At 34.1% G+C, this 17,481-nt stretch overlaps 1 protein-coding gene across 1 annotated transcript in view; it reads left to right on the forward strand.

Moving 5' to 3' along the window:
- znrf3 (zinc and ring finger 3) overlaps window positions 1-16,235 on the forward strand; it is a 145,144-nt gene extending 128,909 nt beyond the window's left edge. The window contains 7 exon segments of the mRNA XM_056457460.1: window positions 7,598-7,672; window positions 11,784-11,915; window positions 12,011-12,118; window positions 12,259-12,426; window positions 13,491-13,593; window positions 13,676-15,048; window positions 15,050-16,235. Coding sequence (XP_056313435.1) covers window positions 7,598-7,672; window positions 11,784-11,915; window positions 12,011-12,118; window positions 12,259-12,426; window positions 13,491-13,593; window positions 13,676-15,048; window positions 15,050-15,346 — 2,256 coding nt within the window. The 3' untranslated portion in view covers window positions 15,347-16,235.
- Window positions 16,236-17,481: the final 1,246 nt, after the last annotated feature.

Raw genomic sequence — 17,481 nt, forward strand, 5'->3', positions numbered from 1 at the left:
TCTGTCCACATGCAAGTAAACTCTAAATGAGGAAAGTATGCCTTTATCTTTGAGGAAACCCAAAGGCCAGAAGGCAAGCTGAAATTACAGCGTAATGGCAGAGCTTTGCTTTCTGAGGACTTAATGACTTTAATTATAGCGGCGCGGAGTTTCAGAGAGTGTGGAGGATTGCTCAAATAGAAAAACTGCAGAAAGATTGAAGAAATGAAGAAATTTCTGGAGGATATAAAAGCCCATCGTCACTTTTAATCCATTGATAAAAACCAACAACAGTTTGTTTGGGTTATATTCAATAAAAGTCTTTGCTTTTGTGTTTGGATTGGCGGTTCTTCCCTGATGATGTCAGTGGGACGAATTCAAACATAATACTCTTAACCACGCCCCTCTTACTGTTAGTTTACTATGAGGGAATGCTGCGCAAAAAGAAAGCCCTGCCCACTACTCGATATTCCTATTCAGCTGGAAGTAAACGCGGAAGACACTTCAGGTTCACGTGGGATGGGTAATCAAAAATAAATAAATAAATAAATAAAAAAGAGCATTTACTTGCCCTAGAAGTGTTTCCAAAACTTTGTGCTGCTTCTATTGAACAGGAACGAAGATATTTTTTATTTTATTTTAAACATGATTTATCCACTATTCACCAAATGTGCATTTTATTTAATTTAATTTATTTTATTTATTTATTTTTATTATTTTTTTTTTTTTATTTAATTTAATTTTATTTTATTTTATTTTGTTTTTTATTTTATTTTTTATTTTATTTTATTTTGTTTTGTTTTATTTTATTTTAATTTATTTTATTTTATTTTATTTTATTTTATTTTATTTTATTTTATTTTATTTTATTTTATTTTATTTTATTTTATTTTATTTTATTTTATTTTATTTTATTTTATTTTACATGATTAATCCACAATCATGTTGAGATGCCAGAGATTCACCAAATGTGCATTTTATTTTATTTTATTTTATTTATTTTTTTATTTAATTTAATTTTTTATTTTATTTTATTTTATCTTATTTTATTTTACATGATTAATCCACAATCATGTTGAGATGCCAGAGATTCACAAATGTGCATTTTATTTTATTTATTTTATTTAATTTTTTTTATTATTATTTTTTATTTTAGTAAACATGATTAATCCACAATCATGAGATGCCAGAGATTCAGCAAATGTGCATAATTTAATTTAATTTATCCACGGTCATGTTGAGATGCTGGCGATTCAGTAAATGTGCTTTTTTTATGTTTTTTTTTTTAAATAATTAAATAAAATCTAAAAATCAAATAAAAATGAAGAAGTAAGATGAGGTTTAGTTTCCTGTCCCGCACGTGCTCAGTGTGTGTTGTTGTTTCAGGCAGTCATTCAGGCATCTCTCCAACTCCTCATTCTCCTCCTGAAGCTCTTTTATGGAGCGCTATTAATAATGAACTGAAACAGCACATTATGAGTTTCCACATTCATCTGCATCAACATAGAAACACTCATTCACTCCCAGTCAAACTCTTCACTCATCTTTTAAAATGCAATAAAAGAAATAGTAATTCAATAAAATGGTTTAATTCATTTAAAATTAAAACATCATTTATTATATCATAACTATAATTAAAAATTAATTTTTCAAATGCAAATTTTACATTTGAATATGAGCATTTAATTTTTATTTTTTAATCCATTTAAAATGTATGCATGAAAAGAAACCAGTGTTTAAGAAGAATTTCCTCTCAATAATTTACTTTTTTTGTCTTTTTATTTAATTCATTAATTTCTTTTATTCAATGTGATTTATCAACAATCATGTTGAGATGCCAGAGATTCACTAAATATGCATTTTTATTATTTTTTTTTTATTGTAATGTATTTTAATTTTACTATGCTTTTAATTTTATTTTCAAATACAAGTTTATTTTCATTTGAGTGTGTCATTTTTATGGTTTTAATTCAGAAAACATCATATAATGTATGCATAAAAAAACTTTAAGAAGACCTTTCATTTCAATATTTATTCAATACTTTTTATTTAATTTAATTTAATTTAATTTTATTTTATTTTACTAAACGTGATTAATCCACAGTCATATTGAGATGCCAGAGATTCAGTAAATATGCATATTTAAAATATAATTTATCTTACTAAATGTGATTTATCCACAAAGCTTTTGAGATGCCAGAGATTCAGTAAATGTGCAGTGTGTGTCTGCTATGGTCTTGGTAAGAGCGCAGTGTAACCTGTCCTGCAACAGCTCTACAGTGCTTGAGTTTCCTCTGGCTCGTTTTCATTCTCTTTCATTCATTTCTCTAAGGCTTCAGCAAAAGTCTGAATCACTTTCACAGTCCTTTTCCTGTGGGATTCAGTGCTTCTCGTGTTGAAAAACACTTATGATTTGATAATGAATGCACATTTTTCAGTGTTCCAGTGTTTTATTTGATTTGGACTTGTAAGTTAGCATTTAGCCAGATCATTTTACCACAGCAGCAGCAGCAGAATACAAAAAATACACAATCACACTGTCAATGCACCAACTTCCAGACCAGCTCCACTTAGACTTCACAAGACCTCTAAAGCAACTTGTTATCAGTAGTTAATATTAATTGTTTATTTAATGTTTTATTATTTGTGGCATCATAAGTAGTTTTTTTTTTTTTTATTTGTCTAAAGTTTTGTTTTTATAATATAAAGATATAAATTTAGTTTTTATTATTTATTGTTTTATTTTCATTTGTCTATAAAATAAACTGTATGTTTAATTATTTAAACATATATAATTATTATTATTATTATTATTATTATTATTATTATTTAATTTGTATTTTATTTTTTATATTTTAACCACTGCAGCTAATCAATTTTTGTCCGTTTTTTTAATTTTTTTTAATTATTATTATTATTTTTTTATTGTCTATGTCTTATTTTAATTTGTCTATATGGGTTTTATTTCTGTTTTTAGTTTTAAACTAAATGAAAATGAAGTTTCAGAGGCATCAAAGAAGTTTTTGGCATTTTTTAAATGCGTTTTATTCATTATTTTAACCACTACTAATTTAGTTATTTATTCATTTTTTATTAATGTCTGTTTTATTTATATTTGTCTATATAGGATTTTTAACTAGGCATCTAAAAACTTTTTTTCTATTTACTTTAATTATTATAATAATAATAGTAATAATAGTATATAAACTATTTAGTTATAAATAAAATAATAGTATATCGTTATAAATTATATATAGTTTATATAGTATATACAACCACAGCAGTTTTATAGTTTTGTTTTGAATTATGTGTGTGTGCGTGTGTGCGTGTGTGTGTGTGCGTGTATGTATATAAACATATGTACACACATATACAAACATACATACATACATACATACATACATACATACAGCTTAGTTTTTATTTGAGGTATTTTTACCAATGAATGATTAGCGCTCGTCAGATGATCATAAACTCTTGTAATTTTTACCTCTTATAACTTATAACTCAGATTATAACTCAAGACTTCTGTTTTATTTGGCTTTGTCTATATAGGTTTTAATGCTGCTTTTTTAGTTTAAACTGATTAAAAATGAGATTTTGGAGACATCTAAAAAGCTTTAGTTTTTTACTTGTTATATAGTATATACTGTTGAAGTCAGAATTATTAGCCCCCCTGTTTATTTTTTCCTCAATTTCTGTTTAACAGAGCAAAGAAAAAGTTTTTCAACACATTTCTAAACATAATAGTTTTAATAACTCATTTCTAATAACTGATTTATTTTATCTTTGCCATGATGACAGTAAATAATATTTTACTAGATATTTTTCAGGACACTAGTATACAGCTTAAAGTGACATTTAAAGGCTTAACTAGGTTATTTAGGTTAACTAGGCAGGTTAGGGTAATTAGGCAAGTTATTGTATAACAATATTTTGTTCTGTAGACTATTGAAAAAAATATATAGCTTAAAGGGGCTAATAATTTTGACCTAAAATGGGTTTCAAAAAATAAAAACTGCTTTTATTCTAGCCGAAATAAAACAAATAAGACTTTCACCAGAAGAAAAAAACATTATCAGACATACTGTGAAAATTTCCTTGCTCTGGAAATATTTAAAAAAGAAAACAAAACAAAAAAAAAGAATCAAAGGGGGGGCTAATAATACTGACTTCAACTGTATATAGTTTATATTAGTTTTTACAATAGTTTATACTACTGTGTGTATATATATATATATATATATATATATATATATATATATATATATATATTTTTTTTTTTTTTTTTTTTTTTTTTTTGACTTTTAAAAAAAATTAATTACAGTTTCTTTTATTTGTCTATAAAAGTTTTATTGCTGCTTTTTTGTCATAAACTATGTAAAAATAACGTTTTTGTTTATGCATTTTCTTTTTACATTTTAGTTGTTTATTTTTTCTGTTTACGTTTGTGGCCATTTTGTTTATATAGCTTTCTTATCGTTTTTATTTTAGTCATTAGAGTTATTGATCTAACATCAGATGATCATATTTTGACACCTTTTATTTTTATTTGTCTATGTGGGTTTTATTGCTGCTTTATTGTTTTCTTCTAAATGGAAAATAATGTTTTTGTTTATACATTTTCTGTTTACGTTGTAATTTTGTTTGTATTGGAGTTTTGTGTGTAGCCTATGTTAGTTACTTGAGTTGTTCTTTTTTATATATACATATTAATGATTAGCACTTCTGAGATGATCATAAGCTCTTGTAATTTTCATCTCGTATATCATCTTAATCTCAGCCTAAGTCAACTTTCTCTCTTTCAGCAGAGTCTTATAGCTTGAGATAAATCACTTTGACGTAAATGAACAGTGTAATGGCGACTGCGGGTACATGTATTGTTTGTTGAACAGTCACTGGCAGTGTTTCTACCACACACACATAGACTCAGACACACACACTAGTACCCAGAGTGCCTTGCGTTTGGAGTTTTGCCATGGCTCTGCTGCTCTGATAACAGAGTTATAGTGTGGCTTTGATCTCTTTATTTTGCGTTTTGTTTCGGCTGCTCTTTTCTCTTGTGCTTGAGTGGATCTGGAACAAACCCAGCCATCGGTGTGTCAACAAAATGTGAAGTCGATCATCTATTAAAGTCGTAAAACAATGAACATCAGGATGGCAATAAAATGGTGGACATACTGTATGATGCAGTGCTGGCACAAAGCTTTGAACTGTGGTTGTGTACTGAAGGCTACTTTAACCATTATAAGGTATATGTTTAGTTTGTCCTCATACTGAGTCAGTGTGAGGCATACAGAAGTGTAAGAGTGACCTCTGTTGGTTGGACAACATGTTGAATGTGTGATTTATTTAATTTTAATTAATTTATTTTATTAATTTTATTTTTATTTTATTTATCCAGTAATTATTTACATTTTGTTTTGTAGAACATGTTGAATGTGTTTAATTTTATTTTAATTCTATTACATTTTATTTATTTGTTTGTTTTTAATGTATTTTATTTTATTTAAATGTATTTTATGATTTATTTTATTTTATTTAAATGTTTATATTTATTTTGAAATGCATATTTTTTAATGAATTATCAAATAATTATTTACCTTTGTTTTCTAGATCATGTTCAGTGTGTTATTTTATTTTAATTCATTTATTTATTGAATTGAAATGTAATATACATTGTTTAGAATTTATGTTGTTTTTATCTTATAATGCATATTTTCATTCAATTAATTATCGAATAATTATTTACTTTTTTATTTTGTAGAACATGTTGATTGTGTTTTGTTTTATTTTGATTAATTTATTGAATTTAAATGTATTTTACATTATTTAGAATTTATATTGTTATTTTGTAATGCATATTTGCATATTTTAAAATTATTTATTCAATAATTAAGTTTTTTGTTTTGTAGAACATTTTGAATGTTTTATTTTATTTAAATGATATTACTATTTATTTATTTATGTAATTTAAATTTTATTTTATTATTTATTTATTTTATAAAAATTGTATATTTATTTAAAAAATGCATGTTTTCAAATTACATATTGAATCATTATTTTTTTGTAAAACATATTGAATGTTTTTTTTATTTATTATTTATTTAATTTAAATATATTTTACATTAACTATTTCTTTTGAATTTATATTGTTTTTATTTTATAATGCACATTTGGATGTTTTAAAATTATTTATCCAATGTTTTATTTTATTTTAAATAAAGTTTAATTTAATTTGTTTTTATTTTATTTATTCAGTTTAATTGATATATACACACACACACACACACACACACACACACACACACACATATATATATATATATATATATATATATATATATATATATATATATATATATATATATATATATATATATACATATATATATATATATATATATATACATATATATACATATATACATATATACATATATACATACATACATATATACATACATACATATATACATACATACATACATACATGCATACATACATTTATGTATTTAAATTTTACATTTAAAATTTTAGTTTTATAAAAAATACATATTTTAAATTTATTTATCCAATAATTATTTACTTTTCATTTGTTTTGTAGAACATGTTGAATGTTTTGTTTAAATTTAGTTTTATTTTATTTAATTTGAATTAATTTAATAAACGTTTTATTATTCCAATAATTATTAATATTTGTGTTTTTTTATTTGGTATTGTAAAATATTTTAAGTTTAAATGCATTTTATTATAATTCAATTAAATTCATCTTTATTTCTATAGTGCTTTTACAATGTAGATTGTGTCAAAGCAGCTTAACATAGAAGTTCTAGTTAATTGAAACTGTCAGTCCAGTTTTCAAAGTTTAAGTTTAGTTAAGTGTCTAGAAATAGTGTCTTCCTACTTATTTTTTTATTTTTATTAAGACTAAAATATTTTATGTATAAATACATCTTTAAAAATGCAATCTCCCTTGAGTATGTATTTGTATTTTTATCATTATGATTTTATTTTATAAATATGAATGCATCTTTTTCCTTTCATCCCATGATTTTGTTTATCATTTTACAGCATTTTACTATAGTGTCCTTGTTACACATTACATGTACTTACTATAGTAAGAACAGCAAATTATGCATATTAACCTGCAATAACCCTAACCTTGTAGTAAGTACATGATGTAATTAAGATTACTTAGTACTTAAAAGTACAGTTACAGTGTAACAAGGATACCATAAAGTGTCACCTCTTTTTTTCAATGGATGCAGTAATTACTAGTGTTGCAAATGTTAACTAAAATTAAAGGCATGTTTGAATAAAACATTATTACCAAATTTCTTGGTATTTTTAACCAAAGTACTACAATTTCGATTTCACAAACTGGATTTTTTTATATGGCTCATATCACAAAATGACAATTAAAAGCAAGATACAAAAAGCTTATTTAAAATATTGAGTACTTTTATATAAAAACTATAAGTAGTACTAGGAAACAGTGTAATTGTGGATGTAAATAATCCATTACCTCATTTTCAGTGCATCTCTCAGTTTTATATTTTGGACTGTCAGGTATAAAAGAATAACGCTTTTCTGTTTGTTTTTTCTGTTCTCTTAGGCCAAGAGAGCCGTTCAGAGAGGAGCCACAGCTGTTATCTTTGACGTCTCGGAGAATCCAGATGCCATTGACCAGGTGAGTGTCTGTAAAATCGCTATTCTAAATGCCTTGACCACTTCAACTTAGTTTAACAGCAGTATATCCGTCTTTGACATGAGCATATTCCAGGGAAACATCTGTGCATGTGTGTGTTTTTTAATTGCTTATTTGGCTATTACGCCAATAGCCATACTTTTTTTTTACCCCGAAGGAAAATGTTTAGTATTATTTGGACACTTGGGATGTACTTGCATTTTCTTTAAGAAATGCAAATGTAGTTAAACATATGCACTGGAACTGAATGAAGTGTGGTGTCCACTACTACTTTATTTCCATTTACTTAATGGAATCAGCACCTATTCTCACCACTGTCTGTGGAAAAGGCTGATCTGCGGAAGTCCTTTTCTTTGTCTCTGCTTTTGAGAGCGCAAGGGTCTTTTTTTTTCCACTCCCCTCTCTTTCACTGTGGTATTTTTCTCTTCCAAACCAGGCCCAGACTTGCTTTTTTCCCCCTTTCCCTCGCTCGGTTGTAAACGGTGTACAGACGAGATAAAAGAGCTTCTGTGTAGACCACATGAAAGGAGTCAGCGCAGTACATTCCAGTGCCAGCACCTCTGTCCAGACTCATTCGGCTTCCTCGGTCGCACAGATTACAGTTTAAAGCCTCAAGGCTTTGGGGAGGACGAGGAGAGTTTTAATCACGAGGCAAAGCATTAAGGGAAAAGCTTTCATCATCACCTGCTAGATCCTACCCTAGTTCTTTAACCTAAATCCTAACCTAGTTATGTCCTAATTTATTTTCTTACTCTCATTCCTCTTCCAGTAATCATATGCACATTGCCAAAGACTACTGTGATGCCTAAAATAGTGCCAGTTATTATCAGACTTGAATTTGATTCTCTTTAACAAACAGCCTTCCAACCTTTGGAGTATCCTAGTGTAACGATGGCCAACTAGTGAAAGTTCTGCGAGTAAACATCTTTTTGCTGATCTCAAAAGTGCTACTGGTGACAGATACGAGAGGCTGTTGTTTTCTAGCATCATAGTTTGTTTAGCCACCTTTCATGCAGACATCACTGGTTGAAGTCCTGCTCGGAACGCGTCAAGTTAAACTGGAGGAGTTCTATTGGTGCCATGACCCGGATTGCAGTGAGAGCTGTACAAATAAGCTTTACTTCTGTGATCTCAAGAGGCGCACTAGTGACAGAAGCTTGTTCTCTTTATCCTTGTTCGGGAACTTTCCTCCCATGCTGGAATTGCCAGTTTGAATCCTTCTTGGAGCAGATCAGGTAGAACTGGAGGTGCTACATTGGCGCCTTGATCTGGACAAGACTGAGGTTTAAGGGGAAATACGTGTAATACCTAGTGGGAGCAATGCAAATAAAGTTCATTCCCATAATCTCACTCCCATATGATGCCAGAGGATGTAGTCTTAAGCGTATTTGTTAGTGTACCCACCTCCCATGCCAGACTTGCTGGTTCAAATCCCATTTGGAGGAGGTCAAGACTAGAAGGAGTTACTTGGAGCTGATCTAAAGAGGCACTCTATAGACAGATGACCTTTAATGGGTCTGTTTGTGCACTCACCTCATGTTCTGCAATGGCCAGTTCAAAATCCTCTCCATGCTGGAATTGCCTGTTCGAATCCTGCTTGGAGCAGGTCAGGTAGAATTAGAGGTGCTACATTGAGGCCTTGACCTGGACAAGACTGAGGTTTAGGGGGGTACGTGTAATACCTAGTGGGAGCATTGCAAGTACAGCTCATTCCTATAATATAACTCCCAAATTATGCTAGAGCATGGTTTCCGCTACATTCATTCTTCCATGGCGGGGCGCCACGCCAAAATTCATCCCGCTACGGCTACATTACAGCTTCTCATTGAAAACATTACATTTTTTTAATAGCGGGTGATAATCGCACCAAAACATATTAAAGGGTAAGTGAATTATAACAGCGCAAACTTTTCTGTAACCGTAGTAGTGCTGTGCGTCATTTGTTTAACCCTTTAAGGTTACGTGGTGACTGACTGGCTGACTTGACAGGTGCGTGATGCGTGAGGCCAGCAAACACGACGTATAGCCATTTCACTTTACTTCAGGACGCATTAATACCGCTCTGTAGGTCTATTGGAGACATTCATAAATATTCCTAGCAAATCTAATAAATGTTGGAGATATACTCGTTACATAAACGCACTTCAGCAGCCTTTATTTGAGAGCTCACAAGAAGATCTGCGCGCTCTTAAAACAGCTTATATTTGAAGGGGGCGTGCAAGAAGTTTTGTGCACGAGCAGAGGAAATCGGAGCGTAAGCAAAGAGATCCGCATGCTCGTAGGCTATTACATAAATGCGATCTCGACTTCTAATACTGCGCTCACGACATTTGTCATTGAAATAACGCCACAGGTAGTTGGTAGATCTGTGTAAAAAAGGCTTGCTGCCACAGCTGGAAAAGATCCTGGAGGAAACACTGTAGAGGATGCGTATTTGTTAGTGTACCCACCTCCCGTGCCAGGCTTGCTGTTTCAATCCCCAATTGGAGCAGGTCGAGGAAGACTGGAAAGGTGATCTAAAGCTGGTAGCTGATCTAAAGAGCTGTCGACAGGTACTAAAGGAGATCTTTAGGATGTCTGCTCACTTCATATTCTGCATGGGCCAGTTCATATCTCTCTTGGAGCAGTTTTAGTTATGTCAAGAGTTACAATGGTACTATGACCCGGATGGGAATGAGGTTTAGATGGGTGAGTGTAACAGAGGGTAGCTAGAAAGATCAGTGCACGTTAACCTCACTACCCTGATTTCAAGATGCACACTGGTGACAGGTGCTCGAAACTGTGGTTTTTATTCTTGTTAGTACACTTTCCGTGCATCCTGCAATGCCAGTTTAAACATTGCAATAAATGGGGGCCTTGACCTGGATGAGAGTGGGTTTAGGGGATAAGTGTAATGGCTAGTGGGAGCTGGGTGAGTAAATCTCAGTCCCATAATTCCACTCCCATGCCAGAATTACTGGTTTAAATGCAATTTGGAGCAGATCGAGTAGGACTGGAGGGGTTACCATGACCTGATTTAAAGAGGCACACAAGCAACAGGTGTTAAAGTAGATCTTTAGCATGTTTGTTAGTGCACTAACTTTGTCTGCAATGGCCAGGTCAAATTCCTATTCCGCAATTTGAGTTAAACCAGAGGGGTTACATCGGCACCATGAAACAGATGAGAGTATACAGAGGCTAGATAGTAAGATTTCTGCAATTTAACCCCACTAACCTGACTGCATTAGACACAATGATGAAAGACACCAGAGGCTGTGGTTTTTAGCATCCTTATTGTATCCATGCCAGGATCACCAGTTCAAATCAAACTTGTCGCAGTTTGAGAAACACTACAAAATGTCTGTGAAATTCTACTCCATGTAATGTACATCTGGGTAGTATATTGCATGCAATTCTGTAAATCTTCACGATAACATCTCTAAGATGCACGTGTGCTATTAGAGTATCAATTTGCATCGTATTACAATGTACAAAAATAGAGAATTCTTTATTTGAACTGAAGGCCTTTCTTAAGTCTTTTCTTGAATGAAAACCCAACAGACCCAAAAAAAAGAACACTTAAATGACTGTCTTTCAACTTCCCATATTTCACATGAGAGACATGACGACAGAGGGAGAAATAGAGGCTTGAATATCCCTGGTATTTCCCTAAGGTTTTTCAAATTACAGACCGGAGCTGTAGTCTGAGGCAGCTACAAGGCTAAATCGAGCATCCACATTCGCAACATGCAATTGGTTTACTGCTACTTTCTCTTTCAATAGAGAAAAAAAGCCAACCACAGTTTCCATGTCTGGACTCTATAGGTTGCTTTTTCACATGGGTGTATGTTGTCGGGGTGGACTTTTTCCCAGCAACCAAGTTCCTGTTGATTTGGCAGATTGAGTAATGATCGGAAACGTTATTCATTCAAATAATTACATGTATTTTTTTCTTAGTGCTCCTTTAGATGAAAAGCCATAGCAGCGTAAAAGGTTTTGATGCTGTTCCTTTTTACTTTTTACTCTAAATAGCTGTATCATGTAATTGTTAAGTGGTCTGGCGTAAGAGCTTTAAATTTTCTCTCAAGGTCTTTTCTCTCATTATTTTCCCTAGCTGAACCAGGTTTCAGAAGACCCATTAAAGAGGCCTGTGGTTTATGTCAAAGGAGCCGATGCGGTTAAACTGATGAACATAGTCAATAAGCAAAAGGTCGCACGAGCCAGAATCCAACACCGACCACCAAGGGTGAGGGTTTAAAACTCGGATTCACATATTAATAAGATATAAACTGTATCGTTGTCAATGTCTCTAAACAAATGGGCTGGTGTTGTGTATTGCAGCCTACAGAGTATTTTGATATGGGAATCTTCCTGGCATTCTTCGTTGTGGTATCTTTGGTTTGCCTCATCCTCCTCATCAAAATAAAGCTCAAGCAAAGACGCAGCCAGGTGAGGCTCCATAATTCAATTGCTTTTTAAAAAGAAGTCTTGTTTCATGTCTTAGGACATTTGTTTAATGACTTCCTGACATGCCTTGTTTTCTTCTGTCTATGTCTTCTCCTGTCGATAATCGTTTCCCCACCTTTCAGAGTTCCATGAACCGGATGGCCATTCAGGCCCTGGAGAAAATGGAAACATGCAAGTTCAAGGCTAAGTTCAAGGGTCAGCGTGAGGCCAGCTGTGGAGCTTCAGACTCTGTGAGCAGTAGTTCCACATCAGACTGTGCCATATGCCTTGAGAAATACATCGATGGTGAGGTAAGCATCTTCAAAAATGTTCAAAAGCTTTCCTGTTAAAAATATAACGGTAACATTGCCAGAATTAGCCAGACAATTGGCATTTTCTCACATTGTCAGATCTCTAATATCCCAAAACCAAACAACAGGCTAACAGATTAAAGTAATATGCCAAACCGCTTCTGCAGAACCCTGGGAAATTAGTCATGCTTTCCAGTTAATTTATTTTAGTTGATTTGATTATGGGGTTATGGACCACTCTGAGGTTCTTCATCATTTCTTGGTCATTTCTTGGCCTGCTTTGTTTGTTTCAAAGTATGTGAAGACCAACACTGATGCCATTTTTTTAATTTGCCTTTGTGGTTATGTGTCATGCTAAAAAAGAGCACACAACAAAGAAATCAAGGCGTCTGGGAAGCACAGAGGAAGTGGCAATATAAAGGGCTCAATGGCATCAAAGGGTTTGTCTGTGATGATGAAGAAAAGCAACAAAAGCAGGGCGGGAAAAGCAGCGGGAGGGGAGGGTGAGTCATGCTTGGGGACAGAATGACTTCTGTGGGTGATATCTGTGAAGTTAAGCACAGGAGTTCAATTCTTGAAAGGGGCAGAGACAGTAGTTGTTTTTTTGCATGAGACACTATACCTGAAACTTACATGTTGGAAGTAGACTTAGTAGGCCAATAATATTTCTGTTAGTAGATGAAGACAGTTCAAGACAGCTTTTAGAGTCTTAAACACTCACATTGTATGTAATTGTGGCACCATCTAGAGTTCAAGCTCAGATGTACAGTTTATAGCATCTATAGCAGTATTCTGCTTCTGGAAGGCAACCTTCCTGTAAATTCCCAACCATTAGTTAACACTTAAACTAACTTAAAGTTTTCTAGATTACTAGAAACTAGCAGGCTAGGGGAAGTTTAGAGCTCAATTGCAGGAGAAGTACGACACATCCAAGATCAAATTTTTTGGTCACAGTTTTTTTTGGTGCCTGCAAATACTGCATCCCAGCTTCTAAATGCCATTGAAATTGGTGAAAAGGCCACAAAATTACATTTGATGACTTTGGTCCTTCTCCACATCTACAGGAGTTGAGGGTGATCCCTTGTGCACACCGATTCCACAAGAAATGTGTGGACCCATGGTTACTTCAGCACCACACTTGTCCACACTGCAGGCACAACATTATTGGTAAGCATCAGAAGCAGACTCCAAAAGTTTGTCCATGATTTAGTTCAGTTCTGATCTGTGCATTTTTTTATTTTCTTTCCAGATCAGAAAAAGGGAAACCCAGGCGCTGTTTGCCTTGATCCAGGAAACCCAGTCCATGGCCGTCAGCAGAGAGTCGTCCTCCCTGTTCACTATCCAGGAAGGGTGCACAGAGCTGGACAAGTCACAGCCTACCCTACACGGACCAGCATGGACCCCCATGGCAACCCCATCAACTGTTCTAACAGTGACCAGCACCCAGAGCAAGGCCTCTATCCTTCACAATCCTCCTTTATAAGGGGTTACCCTGCCCTCCACTTGGACCCACACACTAACCCACACCATTGTGGCCTGGAGCACCGTGGCCCTGCTTACCCACAAACCCATACTTTCAAACGGCCCAAATTCCACGGACGCAACTTTTCTCGTGCTGCCTGCTTTTCACAGTATGAGACAATGTACCAGCACTACTATTTTCAAGGCTTGACCTTCCCACAACCTGAAGGTCAGCCTAGTAATGGACTCCACAAAGGTCACAATAGACCCTTCCAGCCAGGACTTTTGTATCCTACTGTGGTACACATGGCACCAGCTTCCTCTTCCCGCCTGGGTGACTCTGGAAGCACCTCTGGACTTAGTTGTTACCACGGGCACCGGTCTGTGTGTAGCGGTTACCTTGCGGACTGTCCTGGGAGCGACAGCAGCAGTAGCTCGGGTCAGTGCCACTGCTCCTCAAGCGACTCCATGTTGGATTGTACGGAGGTCAGCAACCAGGGTGTGTACGGGAGCTGCTCAACATTTCGAAGTTCACTAAGCAGCGATTACGATCCCTATGTGTACCGCAGTAAGAGTCCATGTCGAGGGTCAGCTGGAGAGGCTGGGACGGTGTTTTCTGCTGCCCCTCCAGCTGATGACACTTCAGCCCCAGTATCAGGGATGATAGACTGCTTGCAACCTCCGGGTGGAGCTTGTTACAGTTCTGGGGACCAGTTGTCTAACTGTAGCCTGGAGCCCAACTGTAGTAACCACTCTTCAGTGGAAACCAGGGAACTTACTAGCACTACCTCAGCTGGGCCCCTTGAGGGCAATGTGGCAGAAAGAAGCCACAACTCTGTGAAGCCTTGTGGAGAGCAAGGGGTAGCTTGCAACTGCTGTTTCGAGGTACCGAAATTAAACCTAGAACGTAAAGGTAAGGAAGGAGAGGACAGGGGACGCTGCAGGTGGGCTGCAGAGTCTCAAGCAGTTGCTTCCTCGCAGAACTTTTATAGTGTTAGCACCGAGCAGCTGCCATCACCAGATCACGTTAGCTATGATGGACTGCCATGCTGCTTCTACACAGAGATGACTGTGCACCGAGGAGGTGCTAATCATTACGCTGAAGACTGTTCGGTTAATGTACAGTACGCCCAAACAGACAGTGATGGCTGCATGGGACAGGGTTTGCTGTGAGCTAGCGCAGCGAATACCCATAATTCCTGAGGATACAGACTGTGAATTAGGCTTGGGTCCAGAACCACAAACAAGTTTGCTTTCTTCTAGACTTACCATGGAGCGAGAGGAGAGGACTTCTTCTGAGGACACTTGTGACTTGTTTTTCACCTCAGGACAATGTAGAGGTCAAGTTTATCAGCAGCCTCAAGATGAAGAGGCGAGAGCACTGTTTTCCTCAAAGTGTAACGCCATGTCTGAAACACAAGGGAGCAGCAAAGCGTCTTTTGATGGATCGGGGCTCTGATAGAAAGCCCCAACACAACACAGGCTCTTGAAAATGAATAAATGCTAAACTTTTTAATAGCTATGTTGTCAAAACTCTGGAGTGTGCTTATCAGAAAGGGTTTGTGTTTCAAATCAAGATTTAACAGTTGTACTTTTTTGTTTTTGTTTGTCAGTGTTGATATTGTTCATTCCTGTGGCCTTCAGAATCAGTCACATCAACACAACCCATATAGAAGTTCTAGAAGGCGAAAGATAATAGCTATATTTGATTTTCACATACTACTTCATGCAAATGTGAGTCTCACAGAGCATCATTACATGCATGCTTCTTTCTTGATTGGACTAGAAACCAGGGGACGTGTCTGTAAATGTACATGGCTAACTTTAAAATATTTTTAAATGACAATTTAGATTACGAGATCCACGTTATTAGCGAAGATGATTGGAATGCTCTTTTTTTTTTACACATATTTCATTCACAATTGCATGCATGAGTAGTAAGAAGTCATACAGCATGTACCTACATCTCGATTGAATTATTTCGTTTAGAGAAATAATAACCAAAACGGAACACTTCACGTGGAGGGGGAGGCCACATCGGGTGCTGAGCTCGTTTTTCACTTAACTGGGTGCAACTCGGCCTTGAATATGTACACCTCCTTCTCTTCCTCTCTCAGGGCCTTTATCTTTTTAGTACAGAAACAGACCAATAAAGCTTCTTTTGTTTTTAAACACTTATCAATGGAGACTACTGAGCTACATGTAAATCACACCAAAGTTTAGTTTGTCTCCAGGGTACCATCAAAACACCACTGGTAGAATTAGAACCTGACTACTCTAGGGTTAGGATTTCTAGTATTTGACCCCTAATAAGATGCTCTTTATATATATATATATATATATATATATATATATATATATATATATATATATATATATATATATATATATTATATATATATATATATATATATATATATATATATATATATATATATATATATATATATAAAGCTAACAGTTTGTCGAAAAGACGCCAAAGTATAATGGTTTAAAGAGATTTGGAATGCAGTGATATATATATTTATATGTATCAATAACCGCATGATTACCTTTAATAACTACACGTTGCACTCGTGCTTTTACACATACGCCATCATATCATCATGCCTTTCTGTTTTTTACGGAGTATTTTATACTGTTTCTATGAAATGTACCCATACAGCTTATACAGGCGGTCATTTTAAAGTAACTATTTATACGTAGACTAAAACAGTGCCGTAATATGAGAATCTACTCTTGCCTTGCATAGCGATATGTACTGCAATATAGCATTTTTTTTTCTGGGTACTTGAGTCACTATTTAATATTTCGTATTGTTTTTGTAGCACTTAAGATTGTATAAAACAAGATGTGTACAAAAATTAATATTTTAAATTTTATAATTATTTTCTCCATTATCATTTTACAAATGTTTAAAGGTTAGAGCTTGATCTGTGTATATTTCTGTATCTGTATAGCAGCACATTTCATAAATGGAAATATGTTCTCTGAATATTTATTGACTAATATATTTATCTTTAAGCCATGTCTTATGTTCAGAGTGTCTGTGACTGTTTTGTTTTTTTGAGATCACTAATAAGAGACTTTGTAAATACGTGGTAATTGCACACAAGACGATTAAATATTCTCTGACCAAAAACTGATTTAAAAATTTTAGTACAGTTTTGTAACAAAGTGTACAAAGATCTTAAAAAATATATGGTTTTATTAAAGTAAAAACACACATTTGACTGTTTCCTTTTCATCACAGGGATGGTTTTCATGTTATGAACCAAGTGTGGATCAACTTATGGTAAAAATGTGATGCATGATGGGTAATTTATCGTAGTGAGAGTATTTATTTCCAGTCTTCCATTTTGGAATGGGATAAAACTCGTTTAACCTTTATTTTATTAGGTCAGCATGACCGAAAATCAAACACAGCCCAGCTTACGCTAATAAAGCTGAGATTCATATTTCAACAGCCTTTAAAAACAAAGCCACTTTCAACATCGTAATCAAACCCACAACCTTTTAATCGCTTCCATTTTCACTGAAATGTGTTTTCATGTCCCGACAGAATAATACACGAACAAAGGACTTTCCATGCTG

This window comes from Danio aesculapii, chromosome 5 (genome assembly GCF_903798145.1).
Source record: "Danio aesculapii chromosome 5, fDanAes4.1, whole genome shotgun sequence".
Taxonomy (NCBI): domain Eukaryota; kingdom Metazoa; phylum Chordata; class Actinopteri; order Cypriniformes; family Danionidae; genus Danio; species Danio aesculapii.